Raw genomic sequence first — 23,657 nt, 5'->3', positions numbered from 1 at the left:
GCTGAGATTAAACAAAGCTGCTTAAGTGAAGTGCAGTGCTCAAGTAGCTGCAATTTGCATAAGTCTACGAAATGGCAAACAGGAAACGGAACTGAATGCATTGTTTAATTGGATTATTTAAAAATATTGCGAAATTAGGCAGAGTTTAGAAGCAGCTCAAAAATTCCTATTTTGTATAAATATATGTAAAATTTTTTTAAAAATTTTTTCGGCACTTGTTCAGAAACTTCCTTATTGAGCAAGATGACAAGACACTGTATAGGTTTTGATATATCTTATTTTATATATAGTTACATAATAAGTATATATATATTGAACAAGTTTAAAAGATTTCTTCTTTCTGCTAACAATTTGTTTGAAATAAATGCTATAACAATCTAGGTATTTAGACAAGTCCTTTCCTATGCAGGGAATAAGTACGTCTTAGCTGACTTTTTTATATTATTAAACATTTCATATTATAATCAGTTCAAGTATCTCACTTGTTTACAATTTTACTTTCTTTCAGAAATAGTTTAAACTTTTGTAAAACAGTTTATTTTTAATGGAATTTAGATTCTCTAACAAAAGTAAAATTTTAAGCACTGCACAAATTTATGTCTTAATGCTTCATATACAATATCAAGACAGATTTCAACACTTTTCGCGAGATCATTTCTTGAAGTTTTTTAAAGAATTTGCTTTCAACATTTATGAGTATTATGAAATGCAATAAGATTTGAAAGAAAACAAATTGGGCAGCTTTTCAGGTCTTTGAGATCTATATTAGATCTCTGCCATTCCTATTATAAAAGAATGATTAGAGAAATTTTAAAATATGGAAACTTGTTATTCATTTTGTTATTTTAATTCACTATATTCACTATAAACTTTCACAACTGTTTGCACAATGCATCCTTTCTCTCTCTCTCTCTCTCTCTTTATATATATATATATAGATTTGCGCTAATAGCTCACTTTGTAATGCAGTTATCAAGCATTTAGTTATTAGAAATGCTCGCATCATCACCTGACACAAGTCTTTTACATGCTTCAGCATAAAACAAAACGTTAACTTCGAAACGTTCGCAACGGATGCGAGACGAACAGCGACTGCAGAGCAACTGGCGGGTCGGTTAGGTTGAACTCTGAGCGAAACATCTGATCGTACAAAAGGCGACAAACAGAGCAAAAAATATATAAAATAAGAGAAACTGGCGAATCCTAACGAACGTCAAGGATAATTGTAGCCTGCTGATGTTGTTGTTGTTGCTGTTGTCGCTAGAAACCCGTTATCGAGCGGAAGTCATGCTGAGCGCTAAAGAACAAAGAGCCACTGAAATTATAATTTATGAGTTGAGAAAATGGAATGATGAGTCTCACAGGCGATTGTCAGTGACAGGAATTAACATAATTGCCGCAACGTATGAAGAAAGAAGACCAAGAGCCTAGACAAGACGGCGTCTTTACCCAAATAAGCTAAGAGCGTTGCCTCCATCTACATAGCATTGCTTACCGTCCATGTTCCCGTTGCGGTGGCGGCTGTTGCTGTTGTTGCTGCTGCTGTTGTTGTTGTGGTGCAGTTGCTGTTAATGCGCTCAAATGTTGCTCCATGCCGGGAAATGGCAATGCCAAATGACTCTGATGCCGCAAATGTGGAGCTGCTCTGGGTGCATGCACATGATGCTGCATGATCCTTCTTGATCCTCCTTTAGTTGTAGTTGTAGTTGTTGTTGTTGTGATTGCTTCTGCTGTTGCTGTTGCTGTACAGCTGCAATGTATGGTAAAGAGCGCGTTAACAATGCAAATATTTTTATTGGCAACACAATGCAAACAAATGGTGTCTCTTTGTCTTGCAATTGTGCGTGGAGTTTTTAGCAACATGTAAACTGCAATTTAAAATGCAATGCAGCACAAGAAGTCGAAGAAGTAGAAGTAGAAGGAGACGAGAGCGAGACAAGGAGACGTGCCTAAATCAAATTGTGACAGGCAGAAGGCAGAAGGGGCGCATTGCAACCACCAAAAACGGAGTAAGGCATTCGGTTGCATGCACCCTACCAATTGCCCATATACCATATATCTAAATGTCTTGTTGCACTTTTCTAGTTTCTTATATTGTGGTTGTTTTTACTGTTGAAATTCGATAAAATGCAGCTGCAATTTGATCAAATCAGGTTCTCGCTCACTCGCTCGCCCGTTCACGCGTCCATTGCCCCCCGTTCGACTACGCCACTGTCGCATATGGCATAACAGTTTCAATTTTTTTGTTGTACATTTTGTATTGAAGCCGTGCACTCACCTTTAAAGTCTTCGCAATGTATTTTTGTACTTTAGTTTGCATGCAGTGGGCCAGTTGCAGTTATAGGGTATGCACATTCGCTGTACATGTGAAACTTATTTAACAGCGACAGCAGAAGCGCATGTGACGCTGACAAATAACAACAAATAGAACGATTACAACGACGACGACCTCTTTTTAGCTGCGTGCCTTGAGACGTTCTTTTTTATATTTATTTAAGACTATTTTGTTTTGTATTTGTATTTTCTTTTTTGGCGATTTATCGACACTATAACTATTTTAACACTTAAATTAAGTTGATGAACGTTTAAAGCTATGTTTAAGCTTTAGTTTTGCATTATTATTGTTAAATATTTTAATTTATTAACGTGCGGCAGTAATTTGCACTGTGGCTGTGGATGAAACTCGAAAAATAATAATGGCATTTAGGCAAAGCGGGAAGCGGGGTATGTGTGTGTTGCGCATTTCAGTGCTTGAAAACGACGAAATCCAGTGTTGCATAGCGCATGTTAATTAACAGTGCCAATTTGAGTAAAGAGCTCAATGATAAATTAAAAGTAATCACAAAAAGTTATTAACGTTGGAATTCAAACGTAAGTGTAACTTTTAGATTAAGAAAATAAATAGGCTAACAATTCCGTAATATTCCTGACTTTTATTAGATATAATATTTGGAGTTACACAAAGCTTATCTATTGTTATTTAAGTAGTAATTCCGAATGTGATTCAAGTAAATGGCATTTACCAGGTGTAAATAGTTCAGTTAATGGCTAGTGAGTCAAGAGTGTAATCATCTCATACATCCACTTGGGCTGATCCAACGGCGTCATATGTCCAGCATTCCGAATTAGTATTTCGATTAAATTTCCAGCTTGCTTCACATAACCAGCTATTTCTCCATCAACCTTCCAAATTCGACGAGCTGCCTTCTTGTAATCCTCCGAGCCCGGGAATTGCAAATGTTTCAAAAAATTTCTTATCAATGGATAGGGAACAATAATGTCCAGTTGCCCAGCATATATGCACACAATATAATGCTTCAACAGCTCTTCTATCAAGGGTGCCACACTATCCATCATATCATTCTTCAAAAGTTTCTTCACCTTATGTATATCATTAAAGGACTTTTTGCCCACATGAAGGGCGCGACGATTGACATTTGTCTGCACAAAGCTGGCGAGATTCGCAATAAAATCCACGTCCTGACTTTGCATATAATTGTAATACCAACTGAAGCCCGTCAAGTTCGTAAACAGCGAAGGCGTTGACGCAGAACCCAGGATTAGAGAGTAGAATATATCAGCAGCACATTCCATGTCCCTTCTTTGAATACAATCAACTGCAGCTGCTTCGGCAACATGAAACTTCTCCAAGCCATTATCATCGATGAGTCCCAGTTGATAAAGATAATCGCCATATTTGAGCTGATGCACAGGATCTGAGAGACCATTGCCGATGATTAGACCTTTCAACGGTATATTGTACATGGGATTCTGGTCAGCTTGAACCTGATGTAGATAAAAGGCTAACGCAGGTATGTATTTGCCTGCATAGGATTCGCCAGTGATCCAGAATCCCGACGAACTGCTCCAGTCGAATAATTTGTATAGTTGAACCATTGCCTTATAAAGATTTTCGGCCACATCGCGTTCGTTGCGCGCATATCCTTGATCATCATCTGCAAAGCTAAAGCCAGCGCCCACAGGATTATCTATGAAGATCACATTCTGTGTGCTCGTCCAACTAAATTTTCGTTTCTGCAGCTTCATTGGACTGATCACCTTAAATGGGCCATTCTCAATAAAGAGTCCAATTAACGAGGATGCACCGGGACCTCCTTGAAGCCAGAGCAGAACAGGCGCAATTCTCGCATTACGCTCGGCAGGAAAATACCAAAAAAATAAGCAGGAATTGTAAGTCTCGTTCACGGTCAAGTAACCCGCATAACTTTCGACTTTTAGAAATTGTTTTCCTACAACACGCGCCATAGCCCTCACCTGTTGTCTGGATATGGATTGATTATTCAGGAGAGGCGTCACAAACAATGGATCGCCGGGATCAGTGCCATGCTTGTAACTATTGACTTTTGGAAATATTCCACTAAAGTTAAATCCGCTGTCATACGCAACAGCTGCTATTATTAAAAATAGGCAATGATTTACAATATTCATGGTAAACGTTGTTATTTTAGTGTACGAAGCAACTGTGGTTTACAACAGTTCTGTTGTGTATTGTTTATAATCTTAATCACGGCTGCTTCAATTAGTTTTTATAATACAAATGCGACTTGTTTCTAACAAATATACAGACTAAATAAAAAATAAGTCTTGAACCGTTTTTATACACACTTAAAAACGATACATTTTCGAAACTTATCGTTAGGTTGACCATTTATTTGTCCAATTTCAGCTGGTCACTCTTAACAGCTGTTCGAACAATCAACCAGTTAAAATGGCTGCTGCAACCACATAAGTCATTTATTTGCAAAGCGTATGTAGAAGTAAAGTCCGTATATTGCATAGGAATTGAAGCTCTACCTAAGTAGTTCGCCAACAACAACCAACATTCCAGTTCATGCGCAAACAATGACGCTATTCAACAACAAAATCAACGTTATCAATTATAATAACTGTATGCGTATCAGTTTCATTTACCTGGTCTTAATTGGCGTCCTTTTGAGCAGCATTTGTCCATTGGCTGTAACCGAGGTAAATTCTATGATAATTGCTTTAATAGTTCATTAGCTGCATGATAAATAAAATAACATATGTTTTGATTTTGTTTTGTGACGTCAGACGCAAGCACACATGTTAGCATATGTGTGTGTGAAAGACTGCTTAGAATAATTTGTGCTACCGTGGCAAAAAATCGTAGACATTGAACTAATTATACACGCTAATCTTTTCACAGCATATAACTAATCTACAAAAGTATGATATTGGCATTGGGAGCAACCGCGAGTCCCCTTTGCACCCATTGCTGAAAGGCGTCGGTGCTGCTGCACCGAATTGGTTACAACGTGCCAAGCAGGAAGTTACTGATGTGAAAACAGAGCTGGCCAAACTGAACACTAGTGAGTAAACTATTTATTTACAGCTAAGCCATACTTAACTTCTCAATTTTCAGCTTATGTATACCAGAATGCCTGGCCAGCGAATAACGTGAAACTGGGCGCCGTCACTGCAGTTAGCTTCGATAAAGCCGGCAATGTGGTTATATTTCATAGAGTCGATCGGATTTGGAGCCAGATAACGTTCAACAATTCAAACGTATATCAAGAACGCAACAGGGGACCCATTAAGGAGAACACTGTGCTGGGACTAGAGTCCGACTCGGGCAAAGTGCTTTATTCGTGGGGTAAAAATTTGTAAGTTGCCTAGAATTACATGTGTATGTATCAGATTTCCTGCTGTATATTAAGTGCATGTTACATTGCAGCTTTTACATGCCGCACGGCTTAAGCATTGACCCCGAGGATAATGTCTGGGTAACCGATGTGGCTATGCATCAGGTCTTTAAGTTCCCACCCCGAGGCAAAGGAGGCAAAGCACTTCTTACCCTCGGCACTGCCTTCCATCCTGGCGTTGGCAAGAAATTTTGTAAACCCACCGCAGTGGCTGTGTTAAATAATGGAGACTTCTTCGTTGCGGATGGCTATTGCAATGCGCGCATTATCAAATATTCCAAGGAGGGCGAACAGATACTAGTTTGGGGACAAAGTTCCTTTGTTGGAATGTCTTACGATGTAGCGCCAGCCAATTTCTTTGCCATACCGCACGCATTGACACTGGTGCCCGAACTAGAGCTGCTGTGTGCCGCTGATCGTGAAAATGGCCGCGTACAATGCTTTTACTCGAACAATGGCAGTTTCCATTCGCAATACCATAATCCAGTCATTGGCGATCGTCTGTTTAGCATGGCCTATACACCTGCAGCAGGTGAGACTTGACTTGGTTAACACAATTGCCATTATATTAATGTAAATTTGTTTGCTAGGTGGTGAGCTGGTGATTGTTAATGGACCTACCGCCGAGCTTGGTATAGGTCCAAATGATTACAACGAAGTGCACGGCTTTGTGATGAGCATGCGCACCAAGCAATTGGTCTCCAAGTTCGGTCCGAACAATTTTGAGTTCCAGAATCCTCACGATGTGGCCGTCACCGATGACGGCAATTCAATCTATGTGGCTGAACTGAATCCCATGCGTATACACAAATTTGTGCATAAGTCCATTGCGAAGCCGATGTCTTTGTCTGCTTCAAAGATCAGTAGCAGCGTAAAAAATGCATCGGAAACCTCAGTTATTTCAGAAATAATAAACAACTCTGATAAAAAGCAAACAACGCACCATCCCAGTGGCAAAGCGATAATGGTTGCATCGATGATGTTGCTATTTGCTGGCTCCACATTTGTTTTGGCGCTGATTATGGCGCGCCGTCGCAAACGAGGTAATCAAGCGATCACCGCAATGCCGCCTAGTGATTTGGTCTATCGCCAGCTGGCAGCATCCAATCAAAGTCTGTGCTAACCAATATCATAATATTCCAGTTCCATTTACTAGTTGTGTGCAATTGTTTATTATAAGTTGACTTGTGATCTTTACTTTTCCTTCCTTCAGTTAGAATTTTTTCTAAACGAATCTCATTTTGTAATCTCCTTTACTTGTGTGCAGCGCTATAAACAAACATATATTTTTGTATACAAAATACATATACACATAAATTTTATAACTATGTAAGAAATAATCTATATTCTTAAGTGTCTTTTGTTTACTTTTTTTTATTATTCAATTCAAATTGCAGCCTGTGAAATTGATGTTAAGTCAAATGCTGCTGCATGACAGAATGTGAACTGCATGGCCTGTACATACATATATTTATATATCAGTGTTTCTGTGTGGTGTCTTTTTTATTACTCGATTTTACCTGTTCAATTTTGTGATTTAACAGGTTGCCTTCCCTTTGGCACACACAGTCGCCGGCATGCCTGGGAGAAGACCGAGGGCTTCAAGCTAGGCGGCCTGATTGATCGGAATGGTTTTGAGAAGCTCGATCAGAATGCTAGTGATGAGGAGCAGGAGCAGGAGACGACATCACTCTCGCATTACGCCTAGTTTCCACACATACACAAACATAAATTCACACACACACCTGGACCAAGAGACTTATCTATTTTGTAAAGCTAACTATGCGCCATTCATGTAGTTCTAGTTCTAAATACCTCAGTGAATTTATTTTATATAAATATTATTTATTTAATTTAGCTATGTGCATACTGTTTTCAACCATTCCGCATTTTCTACTCTTGCCAAAATTGTTTTAAGTACACATTATACATATATACATTATTTATGTGCAATTATTAAAAAAAATATATATACAACAATATATATATAAACAAATTAAGTCGTTTCTTGCTGTGTATTTTGTCAATACGTTGAATGCAGATTTTTTTTGCGCTGCTGATAAAACTTAATTACATATCGGATATGGTTAAGATTATATACTAAAAAAATATATATATATATGGAAATATATATATATGTTAGAAATTCCAACTTATTGTCTAATAAGGCCCCTGTGTGGCAAAACTAATTTGCTATACGAATTTAAGATTATAGTTAATTCGTTGTCGTTCGTCGATTAGACATCCAAAAAGCCTTCATTTTCCTCGGTCACAATCGCATCAATATTGTAGAATATCGCATGCATGAAGATGACAAAGCAGGAGGCGCCCAGTGTCCAAAATAGAACGGCTCCAGCGCCAGCTAATAACAGCAAAGGTGCCGCACCCACGTTGAGAGCCAGTACCTGCTGCTGTGGTGTTACCTGACAGCCCGCAATACTGACTTCCTTATTCACCGATTGTATCTTATGACAGCCAAAGGCAACTGCGGCTACGACCAACAGAGTCAGTGGCGATGTAATTCTGCAGCAGCAACAAAAAAAATGGAGCATTATTTAAACAGCTGTTATTGAAGATGTAAATAATCATACTTACAGACAGTATATCATCAGTACAAAAAATATGAATATATAGTTGCTTTGGAAATATGTTATATTACGCGAAACACGATTTTTCATGCGTTGCATGCTGACAGCACTCTTGAAATTGTTCAAGTTAAAGAACACCGTCCATGGACGCAGCGATCGTCGCACCGAGTGCACCAGCTCCAATGGCGAGGGTAAATTCTGCAATACGGATAAGCTAAGGATAGCCAATTATGTATGTGTATCTTAAGTTTAGTTTAGTTGGGCTCTTCTACTTACTTTTCCAGATCAATATTGAACTTATTTTGTCCAGCGGCTGGACGCGATGGCACTTCCATTTCGCCGCTGACATCAATATTAGTTTCAGCCATGTTTGGTCCTTTTACAGCGCTCTCTCTGTTTCGTCAAAATAAATTTTTTTTACTGATTTGCTTAGCCTTACTCAGCTGTAGTCCTCCGGTTCCGATTGATAAAGAACTCTTTTGATTCTTTGGGCTTTTTATCGGTAACGGATGCTGCGCTGAAAGATCTGACGTGTTCAATGCTGTGACAATTGGCAAGTTATTTACACATTTCTAAACAACCGAGCACCACACAACTGTGCTATTACTGCCTAAAACATACTATTAATTTATAGTAACAAAATTTTTAAGCTTTGATTGGGTGTTATTGTTTTTAAACACACAACAAAAAGCAACAACTTGCTCTGATGTGGCAAGCACATACAGCCTGTCAACTCTAAATCATACAGCGTAAGCAATGCAAACTTTGTTACAAACAGCTGTTTTACTTTTACAACACTGTTTGAAAGTGGCGCGACTATTATCGATATTCAAATAAGCAATCCCGGAGCGAGCTATCGAAATGTATCTTGATACTCTTCGAAAAGTAGCTTAAATGCGAGAACTATTCGTTTTTAAAATAAAAAATATCGATGTATAAGACATCAAAAAAAAACACAGTTGACTGAGCACTAAAGCAAGCTGGAAAAAACATTGTACAATACTAATATTATGTTTAGCAATATATAATGGGTAATTCTTAAGCTTAGAAAAGTATCTAAATGTAAATCACGAAGAGCAATATCACAATAGCGCAAACTCGCGAAAATGATATAAAATTGTTGGATAAATTTGAAGACTCAGAATAGCTGATTTAACAAAGTATCGTTATGTAACATTTCGAAAAAAATGTGTTGACAGGGATAGAGTCGACTAAGTATGCGACTAATCAAAATGCAGCTCGAGACTTACAAAAGTAGTTCGTTATGCGAGCTATTTGTTCTTAAAGTGAACTAATAATCGATATATTAAAATTTGAAAAACCCCAACAGACAAGGAAATAAAACCAATAAATGTTTTTTTTTCGAGGCCTCATGCGACATCATTTGATTTTAAATACCGTTACATATTTGTGACAATTTGAAAACGCATTGTGCGAGACCTCGATTATATATTTTTACATTAATAACTGTATAGCAATATATATATATATATTTATTTTGTTCATATAAGAGTTTTCATTAAATTCTTTGTCAAACTGCAGTTTGTACGTACACCAATATATATATGTTTATATATTTAGGTAAATACATTTATAATAATATTTTGATTCAATACAATGCAAATTTCATTTACGTTTTTTTTTTCTTTCGCGTTTTTTTCTGTTTCGTTTCGTTTTTTGTTTCTTTTTTACTGTATTTTGTATTTGCCTTACATATATATATTATATAATCACATCTATAGATTTTTTAAAGAATATTTGTCTTAGTTATTTTCATTTATTGTTTTTACACTGAAACACATTTAAGTATATGCTTTATTCGTAGACATGCTCATGCACAATAATAAATATCATGAATATTTTTTGCTGACATTCAATTAGTAACTTTGGAAATCTTTTTCTTTTTTGCTTTCTTTTTCAACTTTGTCTCTGTGTATAGAAATTAAACTATGATAACAACAACAACAAAACGAAGCTGCAAATGTGTACAGTAAATTGTTCAAGTGTGAGTTAGATAAAGATAAAATTGAGATAAAGATTGTGCATTTAGCTCGTTTTGGCAAATGTTTTTGCTTTAGTTTCTTTTGTGTGTGTGTTAATTGGGCTCTATGAAAAAATTTGAAAATACATTTCAAAAAAGATTTATCAAGTTACCATTCATATACACTAAATGTGCTCAAAATTTATATTTCATATATGTAGATATATGTTATATATATGTATATATAATTAATATATATTTCTTTGATATATTTTGTTATTAAATATTATTTATTTGTGTCATTGTTTGCGCGTCAAATTTGTCTCTACATATGGTTGGACTATATTAGTATATAGCTTTCATTTTATATCATATTTGCAATTGTCTAAGTCTCGTAAGCATTTGATGGGCGGTATCTAAACGATATAGATATACATCTATATATCTGCTAAGTAGCTGCCTTTCTGTGATGCTTGAGTTTTATTCATTCATTTTTTTTCTGTTTCTCGATGGAGTGAACTTGTACACATAATAATAACTTTTAATACATTTATGTATGAATATTTTTGATATATATACTGTATACAAATATATGCACTATATAGTTTTAAATGTGCTTTCAAAAAGACTCTGCTGTTGACATTCAAAACAAAATGAACAATTAGTTGTTGTATTTGAAATGACTACAAATCTGATGCCTACTGCTTGGCGAAATATCTCGAATCAACATTCACATATAATATATATATATATATATATATATATATATTTATATATATATATATATATATATATTTAAATTTATATTTATATTTATATTCTTGCTGTATGGGTTATGGTGTATGTTTTATCTGTAGCTTGGAAATTCGCTTGGTTTTTGCCTTTAGTATTTCAGTTTATTTTTGTTTTTCTTTTAGGTCTCTGGTAAACTCTAGTTGAGCTGCTGCCATATTAGAAGACAACAGCAAAATGTATCCAAATATTTTTAGCCACCTATTTAATACATTTATATAGAATATTCTTTTTGGTTTTTTCTTTGTTTATTTTTTTTTGTTTTTTTTTTTTGTTTCTTTTTCGAATCAAATAACTTTTGATTTGCTAGTTCAGCAAAGTTTCTTTGTGGTTTTAACTTCTTTGTTTTTTTTTTTAGTATTTCTGTTGTATTTTTTTGAAACGCACAAAAGGACGTTAAGAAATGTGTGTATGTTGTTTGTTTGTTTGTTTTAAATATATTGTGTGCTTGGCTTCGTTTGTTGTAGCTCGCTTAGAGCCCAATTTCACGCATTGCCCGGTACAGACAAGGATTCTTCAAGCACTCGCGTGGTCCCAGCTGACGTCCGGGCGTGCCGCGCAGTATCATCAAGACGGAGCGAGCTGAGGCCTGGCACTCGTTGCTGCTGCCACAAATGGTATCCGCCTCGGCCAGGTATTGGTAATCGCAAGCTACCTGAGAGGCGCCCTGTGGAAATTAATGAAAGTTTATATATCCTTCTCCCCTCGCCCTCTCTCGCAACTTACACAAAGATAACAAATCTGATGCACGCCACAGAGCGGCATCAACTCCTGATTCAAGTCGCCCGAGATGAGATCAACGCTGCGACAACGCTCTGCCATGGACTCAATGATGGGGCACTGATTGGAGCCAATGATGTAGTTCTTGTTTCCCAAGTAGGCATCATTCAGCGTCTCGTAGCCAGCGTTCTGCAGGCCCAAAGTCTCATCCATGGTGTTTGGCTGCTCCGGATAGCGCATGTAACCGCTGCGCTTCTTCTTCTGCTGCGCATCTCTAAGAGTTCATTTGATTAGTGAGTGTTTCATGCCCGCCCTCTGGCCGGCTGCACTTACTCCGCCTGCTGTTCGGCCTGCTGCTTCTTCACGCTGAAACGCTTCTTATTTGGCCACTGGCTGTCCAGTGAATTCTCGTCGGACTCCGGTTCGATGACGTTGCGTAGTAGATGGTTTTCAGCATCCACAGATTGACGCAACTTGTCCAACGCACGACGCATCTTCTCCAGGCTGTAGGCGGTGGCCAGGCGTGAGAGGACGTGCTCCTTCAACTTCCTAATCTCGTCCTGATTCTTGATGCCCTCGTGTGCGCCCGTATACTTGATGGTCTCATCGATAATGAAATCCTCAATCGATTGCAGTTTCTTGTCCATGCTCTCCAGCTTCTCGGGATCAATGTCGCGCTTCTTCTTCTTTTGCTCCTGATCGTCCAGCTCATCATTGTTGCCGCTGCTGTTGTTGCTCTCATCGCTGCGTTTCTTGGACTCGACACTAAACGAAAAGATGAAATCCGAGTTAATGCAACTTTGGGCTTTGGGCTCCGCTCTCACTTACTCTGCCAACTGCTCGGATTTCTTCTTGCGATCGAGGCCAAAGTATTGCGACCAATCGATGGACTTCTTGGCACGCAGCATCAAATGTCCCACGCTTGGTCCATGCACATGATTCGCAGCTCGCTTCTTCTTGCGTCGTCGCTCGCCGGCATCGCCTTCGCCGTCGCCGTCAGCTTCGGCATCCTCATCCTCGTCGAACTCATCGTGATCATCCTCATCGGAGCTCTCCTCGCCCTCGCCCTCGCCCTCATGCTCGCCATACTCCTCATCCGAGTGATGTTCGCTGCGCTTGTGATGATAGCCCGCATGTCCGTGCGAGATCGACTCGCCGGTGCCGGCGGGTTTTGGTGGTGTTTGGGTCGGCGTCTCCTTTGGCGCTGCGCTGCTCACATTCACGCGCTGGAAATTGATCTCCAAGCGCATGTCACCCAAAGCGGTTGCCGTGGCTGCCGCTGTCTCCGGCTGGTGTGTGGTCGACGCTGCCTTCAGCTGCTCCTCCGTGGAACGTTTCTTCTTCTCCTCCGGCTGCTGTTCGTTCAGCGGCTTGCCGAACAGCTCGCTCAGCTCCTGGGCCACACGCTCGTCCGTTTTGGCTAGCGGTGACTCACCAGCTGCACGCTTGGCCACCGGGAAGCGCTTCTTCTTGTCGGCATTGTAGGGCAGCCAGGGCAGCACCGGATACGAGCGTTTCTTTTGCATGAGCAGATAGTAGGGCGGCATGCGCATGCGTTTCTTTTGCTCAAACAGCTGCTGCTGCTGTTGCTGCTCCTCCAGCTCATCGGGCTCACCGGGCACACCATTGTTGTTGTTGTTGTTGCTGTGTATCTCGTTCTCCTGTTGCTGATACTTCTCCCAGAGCTGACGCAGTGCCAACTTGTAACGCTCCTGACGCTCATGCTCGCTGGCCTCCTCGATCTCTCTCAGAAACTGTTCAGTTAGCTCACTGTGCGTGGGATCTGCGCCCAGGTTTTCACGTTCACGGAAGACAGATGGAGCAGACTCTATTTATAGATGTGTGTGTGGAGAAGGAAAAGCGCGTGTCAAGACTTTGACCCTTTCGTTAAGGCACATGGCTAGCCGACAGGCTGCATTGATAGACAGCCAGTCGGCCCTCGTGCCTTGGCCATAAATTCAGCTTGTATAATTAATTCGTGTGTGTGGGCGCGCTGGGGTGTGCGACTTATGGGCACGCATCAAGTTGTTGGCGAGGCGACCTTTCAGGCCATTAAATCAAGTGACAGGAAGCCTGACAGGATGCTTGTGCTCGCTTCCAGCTCATTGCATTTATCATTCAAGTAAGAGTTGAGCCTAAGCACACACGCACACGTAAACACACACACACACACACACTTACACACAAGTTAATCTGAGCTAAGTGGTTTTAGCTGCAAAAGCATTGTTATCCCAATCCATTTGTGGCACTCAAGTGGACACGCATATAGCATAAAACTCAACTCAACTCAACTCAACTCAACGTAACTCAACTCAAAATGGCCCCCTAGATATGATATCTACTTACCGTACTGCTGCTCATCACGCTCCCTAAAGTTGGAGGATGAACGCTTGCGCTTCTCATCCACAAACAGATTGCTGGGATTCGCTTGCTGCTCGCGCTCATCATCGAACTCATAGCCATCGAATGGTGGGCCGCCTAGGGCGCCCAGCTCGTAGTTCTCTCGCTCATTCTCGCGCTCTAAATACTTGGCAAGTGCTTTGTTTATTCTATGGCGATTCCGATTCTTAAACTTGTTGCTGGTGCCGGTGCCAAATAAATCGCTATCTGCAACTGTGCATGGAGATAATACCAAAAGGGAAAAAGCAGGAATAAAATAAAACCAAATTAAAAAGGAGAATCAAAGGAAACGTGAAAATCAAATACGAGCGGGCGTGTGTGTGTGTGTGTGTGTGTATATGTATATGTGTGTATGTGTGTGTGCAGGAGACATGCCATGGGTCACGTGCTCTGATACATGCGGGTTACAGCTGATGCTGCTACTTTATCCACAATCCCCTCTAGTTCCCTTTCTCCTCCCTCTGCCCCTGTCTTTCTCCTTTAGCTTGTGCTATCAGTTACGAATTGGCTTCTCGCTTGCCCTGCAGCTGACAGCTGTCCCGTCGTGTGCTGCCCTGCCCTGCCCTTTCCTGCTTCGCGTTGTCCTTTCCTGACTTGCCATTCCGGCTTAACTTGAGCTTATGCGATTTAACCCACGTTAAGTAACACACACAAGTTCCACGTGGTTCTGCATTGGGATTTTTCATTACAAAATACGATTATAGCATGGCCCTATTAAGCCCTACCAACTGCGGTATGTTTAAGCATAGATATAACATATTTAAATTACTATTATCATAGATTTATTTTCCCCTGTAGCTTTGTCTAATTAATTATTTGATTTTCTTTCTTTTTCTTAAGTTTTCTTAATTTTTTTTATTTAATTTTTGTTTCTTTTTATCATGTACTTTTGCTTGCTTTTTCTCTTCTATCTATCTATCTTCCTATCAGCTACTCTCTCTCTCTCTCCTCTCTGTGACTTTCTGTCTCTCTATTTCTCTCTATCTTGCAGTGTCTCGCGCACTCTTTCCTCTCTTTCTTTTAGCTTTCTCTTTGTATCGCTCAGTCTCTGTCGCTCGCTCTGCCTTTATCTAATTCTATCGTTTCTTCTATCTTTCTCTATTTATATCTTTCTCATTCTCTTTCGCTTTTGCTTTTATGCTCTCTATTTTTTTCTTTTCACTATGTATCTCTATCTCTTTCTCTCTGACTGTGTCTATCCTTATCTCTCTCTCTCATTGGCTCTTTCCCTTTCTTTATCCCTCTCCCTCTCTATCTCTTCCTCTCTCTCCCTCTCTCTCTCTCTCTCTCTCTCTCTCTCTCTCTCTCTCTCTCTCTCTCTCTCTATCTATCTCTCTCTCTCTCTCTCTCTCTCTCTCTCTCTCTCTCTCTCTCTCTCTCTCTCTCTCTCTCTCTCTCTTTGGATGTGTCTCTCTCTTTGGATGTGTCTCTCTCCTTATCTTTGCCCCTCTTTCACTTGTTTTCTGTCTTCTTATTCTTCTATCTCTCGCTCTCGCCCTCTTTCTCATTCTTTTTATTTTCTCCTCTCTCCATGTTTATTTTTTCCTTTCTTTCTTTCTTTATCTGCTTGTCCCTATACATTTCCTTTATCTCGCTTTTTCTCTCCCACATATTTCCGTTCCATCTTACAACCATGAGAATCACATAGAAAGGTCTCACCAAAAACTGGCAATTGCCATTTTAATGTCTTATTTTCAAAGTTAAATTCAAGTAATATTTTTAAGCTCAAGTAAAATATTTTTCTGAACTCCATTCGCCATCTCTCAACTTCGTTACTTTAAAGAAATATCTAGAAATATTTGCAATATCTAATAAATAAGTTTTAAATACTGTGAATTTCGTATCATATAAATTGGTAAGTGCTTTAAGCTGATCTAAATTTCATGGAAGGGAGACAATAATTAACAGAGTGCTATCGAGTGCAGGTCAGTTCAAGGACGATTTGAGTTGGGCTATGAAAATCGAATATTCGTTCTACGACTTATCTCTCGTAGGTCTTTTACCCACTCAACTGTTTAGCTGTTTTTGATTGAAGTGGTCCGTGCAGTGGCTGCTGTGATTGCCCTGCTGCCCAGTTTCACTTTATGGAACATAAAACATAAAACACTCACCTTCATCCCAGTCGTCCAGTTGTCCAGATGGGGGCGGAGCGTTCAGTGGAAACTTGGCAGCCTCGCGGCGATGCAGCTCATCGACGGCCGCCTGCAGTGAATAGGCGGTGCGTTGGGGCGTGGCCAGGACAATGCCAAGCAGCAGCAGCCCCAGGATGGCACCAGCGTCGACAAATTGACCGGCCATGGCAACAGCTGCCTTAGAACTGCCTCTGTCGCTGAAGCAGTGAAAGGATCAACGCATTAATATTATTTTATGCCCGGCACGTTTCAGGTTCGCATCGGTGTACAAGCCGCCGCCCCACGGCGCACAAATATAAAGAATAAAAAATAAACTTTTAATTACATTTGCACTTTAAAGCAAAGGCAGGTGCAGAGAGGGTTGCTCTCCGTGTCTGCGTGTGCGTGGCATTAGATATCGAATATCAAGTGAGCTGGCAGCAGTTAGCAGTTAGCAGTTAAGACGTGAAGGTTCATTGTCAGCTGGCAATTCATTATGCTCTGCTAATTGCATATAAAATGCCAAACGGCTTAGCTACAGTGAAAGCTCACTAAGTACACAGCTGATCTGAGAGAAGCTGATTTGATAAAAGGTTTTTTCTAGACTTTTAACTGTATTTCTATAATAAATTATAATTATAATATAATTTTTAATTAAATATGCTTCTTTCTAGTGTTTACTTAAGTGAGTTTTTTACTGTTCAAAGCACATTTCATGCATATTCCATATTATTTGATGAATATCCTATCTTAACTTAAGCGAGCTTTCATATTTGACTTAATTAAGTGAATTTTCCCTTCTGCATCCACTAAAAGTAGCTTTAACTTTAGCAAGCCCTCACTATATTAATAATTGCTGCACATATGTTCCACACATGTTCCACATAATTCAGAGATTTCATGCATTGAATTCCCTTAAGTGAGGCTCTAATCTTCTAGCGTCGCTCACGCATGTTCCTCATAATTAAGTGAGCTTGCAGTGAGGCTTGACTCTGCTCCTTTCTCTTGCCAGAATTTCACTATATTAAGCACATGAATTTTGCCTTCAGTTAGGCGAGGCTTTACTGTCTATAGCATAACTCACGCATGTTCCACATCATGAATTATGACTTCTACTTCACCAAAGCGAGGCTTTACACACATGTTACACATAACTAAGTGACTTTTGCCTTCTACCTCTCCATTAAATTGATGAAGCTCCCACTATATCAATCACTTTCCACACAAATTCCACATGATTAAGTGAATTATTCCATCAGCTTCAGTTAAGTGCGGCTTCTAGCACATCTCACGCATACTCCACATAATTTTCCACATATTTTTGGCAATGAATATAATGAAATACCTGCCTATCGACCTTTCACAATATTAAACATTTTCCACATATATTCCACACAATTATCTGAATTGTTAAGGTGTTTGGCGCGCATAACTATGCAAATTAGTAGAGAGAGGGAGAGAAGTGTAGCATTTGGCATTTCAATTATTTGTTCATCTGGACTTTTAATGAGCAGCTACACACTCTGCACTCTGCTCAGAGCAGATAAATCAATAAAATTCCAATGTGCGCACATTTTTAAGCAACTGCCAAAGTTCTTCCAACTGTGTTTTCTTCTTCTTTTTGCTAGCATAGCCGAAAGGACAATTATGTTCATGGCGATGACAAGCCGGTTTCCGGGTGAGCATTTTATTTGTGGCGCACAGAAGTATGCTATAGTTGTCGCTGTAATGAATGGAATGCGCATACACAGCGAACACTTGACGTATACGTAATATGAAGTATACGCCACGTTAGCTGCCTGTTGCTGCCGCCTGTGCTGCGTGTGCTGCTTGCGCTGCTTGTGCCTTTGCTGCGGTTTCTCTTTGTAAAAAGAACACACACATACACACACACACTCACACACACACACACATACACACATACACACACACACACATATACATTGAGTTCATGGTATATATATATAGCAAAAGACACTCTTCTTTTCACCCGCTCCTAGTTCCATTTGCTATTCATTTTGCGTTGGAATTTATGATAGACGGCTGCCTTTAAGCGCCATTAAATGTCAAGGCAGCTGCTCTACGTTTTAGCTGGCACTCGTTGCGGTCCCGCCCCCAACCCTACTTGGCCAGCGTCTGGCCTGCAGCTGTTGTTGTTAATATTTCCCTTTTTTAGTTTCAGTGTCTTTTGTTATTGTTATTTTTGTACTTTATTGTAATATTATTACTGCTGCTTGGCTGCCTCAAGTCTAGGGTCTGAGTCTTAGTCACGATTAGACGCGACTAACTGGACTCGCAGTAGCATAAAATTAATTTACTTCGAGTTAAGTTATTTCTTTTCCCTTTTTCCATTCGTCATTTTGCATTTGCATAATGGAAGCTTAGTAAATCCCTTTAAACAAAGGTTAAAAACAATAAATCTGCTAGCGAAACCGCATTTGCAAATTTGATTTGCATAAGCTTGACCAGTGTGGGTTAATGAGTATGCAGGGGCGCTATTTAATAGAGCGTAGTAAAGCTAAGTCTGCTCAAAATTCGTCTTAAGTGATTGCTAAAGCACAGCATCATTTATTTTGTTTAGTTAGGCCAGTGTTGGTTAATGTCTCGACAAAACTAAAATGCAAGAACTGTAGCTATGTCATTACTAATAACTAAGAAATGCTTTTATCTATTTTTAACTGCTTATACATATTTTAAAAAGTATGTCTGACGTTGGCAGCAGAACTTTCATTTCCTTGCTCAGTGTTCGTTAATGGACATGTCAGAGTGTTATATAAGAGAGAAGAGTGGGCTGGCGTCTGTTTTATTTAAGTAGTTGTCAAAGGAAAGCAAAGTGTTTCTGTGCTTCTATTGAAGACTGCCTGGAAATTGATCGACTGAGCTGAACTAGTGTGTGGCGCCAGTGTTGGTTAACTATTAGCGAAGCTGATGTTTGACTTAAGCAACAAGATATTTAAACATCAAAGCGCTTTTCTATATATTAAATATATTTAGAGACATCGTTAGAGCTTTTACCTACGTAGCCTGTGTTGCTGAACAACTAACTAAGCTGACGTTTGACTTAAGCAAGAAGAAACTGCAACTTCAAAGTGTTTATCTATTTATATATAGATATATATATATATATATATATAGATAGCCAGAGTAGGTTAAAAACTGAAGATAGCTAAAACCCTACCTTCTACCTTAAATTACCTTCATTAAGCTCAAGTCTTGTACTATAATGTTAAAAATTATTTTACAAAGCTTTCATCTAACTTACTGCTTGACCAGTGTTGGTAAGTGACTACTCAATTTTATTTGAAATAAAACAAAATTTTATTTGAGTCATTTTGTTATTTTTGCTTGTCTTGAAGAAAATTGATATCTGCTTTGATTTACATTTTTGCTTTTAATTTCCAAGAATTTCACGCAACATTTCAGATGATTTATGCTTGAAACAATTTATTTGCTATGCACAGCGGACATATTACATCCTACATTTGACATTTGTGTGACTTAACTCCTAAAGCTATTTATTTCATATGCTAATTTGACAGTCAACTTGAAAAGTTTGCAAATGCGAAACAAATAAAGGAGGATTTGTTGCTCACATTGTTGCAATTGGTTTGCGAGCACAGGACCTCATATATATATATATATATATAATTGCTTTTTTGATTAACTTTTGATGTGCTTTATAAAAGAAAAACATGCCAAAAAAAGTTTGCGGCGCATTTTGCGGTTGACGCGCACAACAACGAAAATTGAGCCTGTGCCATTAGGCGTATACATAATGCAATAAAAACGATATGAAATTTATATTATATATAGAGTCCCGTATAAATTTGGTATATATCAGTTTGTGGCAGCTGTCCATTTTGAGAGACAGCTGCAATTAGCTCTCAGTTATGTGATACATATTATATATATATACAGGATGTAATAGTCGCCATTGATGCTGGGCAGGACATGCAAATTGGCTCGTGCCGCGGCAACATAATTTGATTTATATGATGAATATTTATTTAAGGGCAGCAGGTCCCAAAAGCGTTTGCCTGCCAATTCAATTTGCTGTCAAATTCAATTGCCGCAACAGATTGAGTCGAATATACGAATATATATATCTGTTATATACCAGAAACTGCGTCTAATTAGGCAACTGGCAAAAAAGGACCTTTTACATTATATGCTTAAACATTTCCTTTTCTTCTCTTCTCTTCTCATTTTTTTACTCTTTTTTTGGGTTCTATAAATTTGATATGAGCTCTCTACATAATTTATTTAGCCTTCGCAACAGTTTATCAGCGCACAAAAGCGGCGCTTTAATAAAGCCAATCATAAAATATTGACAGATTGAGGCTCGTTTTTGACTTATTGACACAACACGCCCACGCTTACCAACAAACAAATCAATGGACGCTCACGGCTCCTTGTTCGGGACGTCTCTGCTGTTTGAGTATGTGAAAAATTTGCACTTTTCTCTTGATGTCCTTTCAAATTTTACTTTTCTCAATGCATTTAATGTCTTGCACTTTGTATTTGTCTTCTCTCTGTGTGTGTGTGTGTGTGTGTGCGTATGTGTGTGTTTGTTTGTGTATTATATTTGTTGTTGGCAAATAATAAAATGGTAGACACTTTTCAAAACATGGCGTCACTCCTACGCCTTCTTGCTTATTTTTTTTTGTTTGCTACAAGGACTCGCGCTTGATTTAGTCGAGCACCAGCCGCAGCCAAGACGGAACCAAGAGTGACATCAAATTCGCAACGCGTCTGCAATTTATACGTTTCGGCTCAGGCTGTCACACGAAAGGAAACGAAGACCATACACACGCTAAACAGAATCCACACACACACAATCCACACACGCACTGTGCTGGCTAGAGCGAGCGAGCGAGATGGCGAGATGGCGAGAGGGCGCAGTGCAAAGAGAACGCGCGCATTTCTGTGTGTGTGGGCGAAGCTGTTGCTTGAAAAAGCTCTTTTCGCTCTTGCTATTGTTATTGCTTTGCAGTTTTTGTTATCTCATTCGTGTTTTTTTGTGCAGATTTATTGTTGTTGCTGTTTGCTTTCTACTCGTTGTTCATTCGGTTAAAGTCGTGCACAACTTAGCCATTGCAGCATAGGGATTGCATCTGAACTGATTTATTCAGGTAGAATATTCATATCCATACACACACAAAAACACACATACTTACACACATGACTCTTGCCATTTACTTTGTGCGCGCTCGAGCTTTGCTTTTCCTTATGAAAACTTCATTAGTGCTCTAAGCTTGATACAAATGTATGGGTGGGTTGTCTTTTGTAAGTGTGCCTACGTGTGTGTGTGTCTATTGCTTTGAGACGTAATGAAATCCCAGTTGAAATCACAAATTAATTAGTCAAGTGCGCAATTGAATACATAAGCAAAGGTAGAAGAAGGAGTTGTAGCATAATGAGCGTTGGATTGTTGTGGAACTGGATGGGTATTTATGTAAATATATATATATATATACAATATATGTGTGTGCATAATTTAGTATATATATAAATATTTTACATACTACGAGGGTGGTCTCAAAGTTTCTGAATTAACTACAAATTAGGTATATCTTAAAAATATTATTATTTAATAATCATATATGCATGTAATTATTAAAAAATTTTAATGTATAAATATATTTATAATGTATAAAAATTAAAATAAATATATTTGTACACATAAAAATATTTATTTAAAAATAAAAAAAAATATATATATATATATAAATTGATAATATAATAAATAATATGTTTGACTTAAATAACAAAACATATAAATGTATACAAAAGATATAAAATGAATATAGATAATTTATTAAAATAATGAACAAGTAAATAAGTTTGTTAATTAAAAAAAATATATATATACATTTAAATTTATTAAAAATATTTAATATTGTAATATATATAAATTAATAAATATATATATATATATATATATTTTTTTTTTTGTTAGCTTCAACGTTTTTTCAGGTCATCGTATATATAAATATATATATTTCAACAAGTATATTTAAATGATATAAATTATTTTTTACCTAGATAAAACTTCATTTTCTGTAATTTTCATAACTAATTATTTTTTAAACAAAGATATATTTATAAATTAAAATTAATATTTTTAGATGCCCCATTATTTTTAAAAATTAATTGAATATTTGAAAAGTATAACAATTTTAAAATTCTCATAAAAATTATGTTAATTGTATTATATTATTAATAGACAACTTTGTCACCTGTTGGCTAAGAAAAAAAATTTTATACATATTAAAAGGATAAAACTTACCATAGCCTCAATGGCAGCCAGTTGCAATTTACTTAGCTGGAATATATTAACGCACACTAACACTGGGACAATATGCACCTGGGCCACAGCCAAATCGCAAGGGACGCCTTCGAACGACTGATGTAAAGCTTTCAATGCAATCGAAAGTTGGATTGATTGAGTGCGCATGGGCGAGACTTCGGGCTAAGCGGGGAAGTGTTCTTCTTCCTCTTCTTTTTGCCTTTTTGGATGTGTGTGTACATACAACACGGACGAGGCAGGCAGGTGGTAGGAGGGCTTGGCAAAACAGCAGAACATTGCCTGGGGCAATGTTAAGCCGATTTCTGCACAGAGCCGAACTGTTGCTTCAGCCAGCAGCCGAAGACCACCCTGGACCACCCTAATACGCCCACCTGTTACATGCGAAATGGCATTCATTCGGCAATTACTTCCGTTGGCCGAGGCCCGGATATCAATGTGTATAAGTATGCGTGCGTGTGTGTGTCTGTGTGCAGCTGCAGCTTAAAGCTATTGCAGCTTCAATTGCATCTATTTTTGGGCATTGAGCTGGAGCTGAAAGTCGCCTGGACCGAGCCTGGAATGCATCAGGAAAGTCCGCTCAATCTATGCATGCTCAGTCTCCATCTCCAGCTCCATTTCGCTCTGCATCTCCATTCCATTCTCATTCCCAGACACATGTGTATGTACGACTGCAACTGAGTTTTTCCATTTGACGTCACATTTTGTTAAGCAGCAATGGAACATCTGTGAATGCGTCCAGCGACCGGGACACATTCGCAAGGGTATGCCATATTATTTGCGCTTTGTGCTTGTCAAATAAGATAAAAAAAACTAAAACAAGATTAGAGCAGATAAATTGTGTAGAAAACTCTGCTTGAGCCAAAGGATTTGCTCCTTTTATTAAGAGGCTCTTGGTAATGAAGAGGTTTTCCTCTTCTTTCTTTTGCCAGATGACAGAAAATGGAATCCGCATGCCTGAAAGATATAGTTAAGTAGGTATATATATACATTGAATAACGTGTAATAAAACTTGTCAGTCAGCTCAACTCAATATTTATTAGACCCAGACCCAGACCCAGACTATGAATTCAT

General features: G+C 38.6%; 4 protein-coding genes across 6 annotated transcripts; 1 reads left to right on the top strand and 3 right to left on the bottom strand.

The window, feature by feature from the left end:
* Positions 1-2,919: 2,919 nt before the first annotated feature.
* On the bottom strand, positions 2,920-4,601 carry LOC111600630 (venom serine carboxypeptidase-like). Its single transcript, XM_023316833.2, has one exon. The coding sequence runs from the start codon at positions 4,447-4,449 to the stop codon at positions 3,049-3,051; it is 1,401 nt and encodes a 466-aa protein (XP_023172601.2). The 5' UTR covers positions 4,450-4,601; the 3' UTR covers positions 2,920-3,048.
* Positions 4,602-4,714: 113 nt separating this feature from the next.
* LOC111600629 (peptidyl-alpha-hydroxyglycine alpha-amidating lyase 1) lies at positions 4,715-7,923 on the top strand. Its single transcript, XM_023316832.2, has 6 exons — positions 4,715-4,986; positions 5,189-5,351; positions 5,405-5,645; positions 5,717-6,216; positions 6,275-6,727; positions 7,229-7,923. The coding sequence occupies exons 1-6, from the start codon at positions 4,864-4,866 to the stop codon at positions 7,390-7,392; spliced, it is 1,644 nt and encodes a 547-aa protein (XP_023172600.2). The 5' UTR covers positions 4,715-4,863; the 3' UTR covers positions 7,393-7,923.
* Positions 7,686-9,017, bottom strand: LOC111600631 (prenylated Rab acceptor protein 1). Its single transcript, XM_023316834.2, has 3 exons — positions 8,549-9,017; positions 8,280-8,486; positions 7,686-8,207 (listed from the first exon to the last, which is right to left on the bottom strand). The coding sequence occupies exons 1-3, from the start codon at positions 8,638-8,640 to the stop codon at positions 7,922-7,924; spliced, it is 585 nt and encodes a 194-aa protein (XP_023172602.2). The 5' UTR covers positions 8,641-9,017; the 3' UTR covers positions 7,686-7,921.
* A 2,060-nt stretch (positions 9,018-11,077) lies between these two features.
* On the bottom strand, positions 11,078-22,667 carry LOC111600680 (trichohyalin). 3 transcript variants are annotated; one of them, XM_023316931.2, is made up of 7 exons: positions 22,566-22,667; positions 16,277-16,494; positions 14,112-14,378; positions 12,594-13,593; positions 12,099-12,530; positions 11,772-12,039; positions 11,078-11,712 (listed from the first exon to the last, which is right to left on the bottom strand). In XM_023316931.2, the coding sequence occupies exons 2-7, from the start codon at positions 16,461-16,463 to the stop codon at positions 11,518-11,520; spliced, it is 2,349 nt and encodes a 782-aa protein (XP_023172699.2). In that variant the 5' UTR covers positions 16,464-16,494; positions 22,566-22,667; the 3' UTR covers positions 11,078-11,517. The 3 variants fall into 3 exon arrangements, with proteins under 3 accessions (XP_023172699.2, XP_023172698.2, XP_023172702.2); XM_023316930.2 differs by lacking the exon at positions 22,566-22,667 and adding an exon at positions 20,657-21,011; XM_023316934.2 differs by lacking the exons at positions 14,112-14,378; positions 22,566-22,667 and adding an exon at positions 20,657-21,011.
* Positions 22,668-23,657: the final 990 nt, after the last annotated feature.

Source organism: Drosophila hydei, unplaced genomic scaffold (genome assembly GCF_003285905.1).
Source record: "Drosophila hydei strain 15085-1641.00,03,60 unplaced genomic scaffold, DhydRS2 tig00008122-arrow-pilon, whole genome shotgun sequence".
Taxonomy (NCBI): domain Eukaryota; kingdom Metazoa; phylum Arthropoda; class Insecta; order Diptera; family Drosophilidae; genus Drosophila; species Drosophila hydei.
This window is presented reverse-complemented; position numbering and strand designations above follow the sequence as displayed.

Excerpts from the sequence above, each read along its gene's own strand:
- LOC111600630 (XM_023316833.2), bottom strand. The coding sequence starts at position 4,449 with ATGAATATTGTAAATCATTGCCTATTTTTAATAATAGCAGCTGTTGCG.
- LOC111600629 (XM_023316832.2), top strand. The coding sequence starts at position 4,864 with ATGACGCTATTCAACAACAAAATCAACGTTATCAATTATAATAACTGT. Across the intron at positions 4,987-5,188 it reads GTCCATTGGCTGTAACCGAG|CATATAACTAATCTACAAAA; the intron begins GTAAATTCTATG and ends ATCTTTTCACAG. Across the intron at positions 5,646-5,716 it reads TATTCGTGGGGTAAAAATTT|CTTTTACATGCCGCACGGCT; the intron begins GTAAGTTGCCTA and ends GTTACATTGCAG.
- LOC111600680 (XM_023316931.2), bottom strand. The coding sequence starts at position 16,463 with ATGGCCGGTCAATTTGTCGACGCTGGTGCCATCCTGGGGCTGCTGCTG. Across the intron at positions 14,379-16,276 it reads ACTGGACGACTGGGATGAAG|TTGCAGATAGCGATTTATTT; the intron begins GTGAGTGTTTTA and ends CTCCATGCACAG. Across the intron at positions 12,531-12,593 it reads AAATCCGAGCAGTTGGCAGA|TGTCGAGTCCAAGAAACGCA; the intron begins GTAAGTGAGAGC and ends CTTTTCGTTTAG.
- LOC111600631 (XM_023316834.2), bottom strand. The coding sequence starts at position 8,640 with ATGGCTGAAACTAATATTGATGTCAGCGGCGAAATGGAAGTGCCATCG. Across the intron at positions 8,487-8,548 it reads TTCAATATTGATCTGGAAAA|CTTATCCGTATTGCAGAATT; the intron begins GTAAGTAGAAGA and ends GGCTATCCTTAG. Across the intron at positions 8,208-8,279 it reads GTACTGATGATATACTGTCT|AATTACATCGCCACTGACTC; the intron begins GTAAGTATGATT and ends TTGCTGCTGCAG.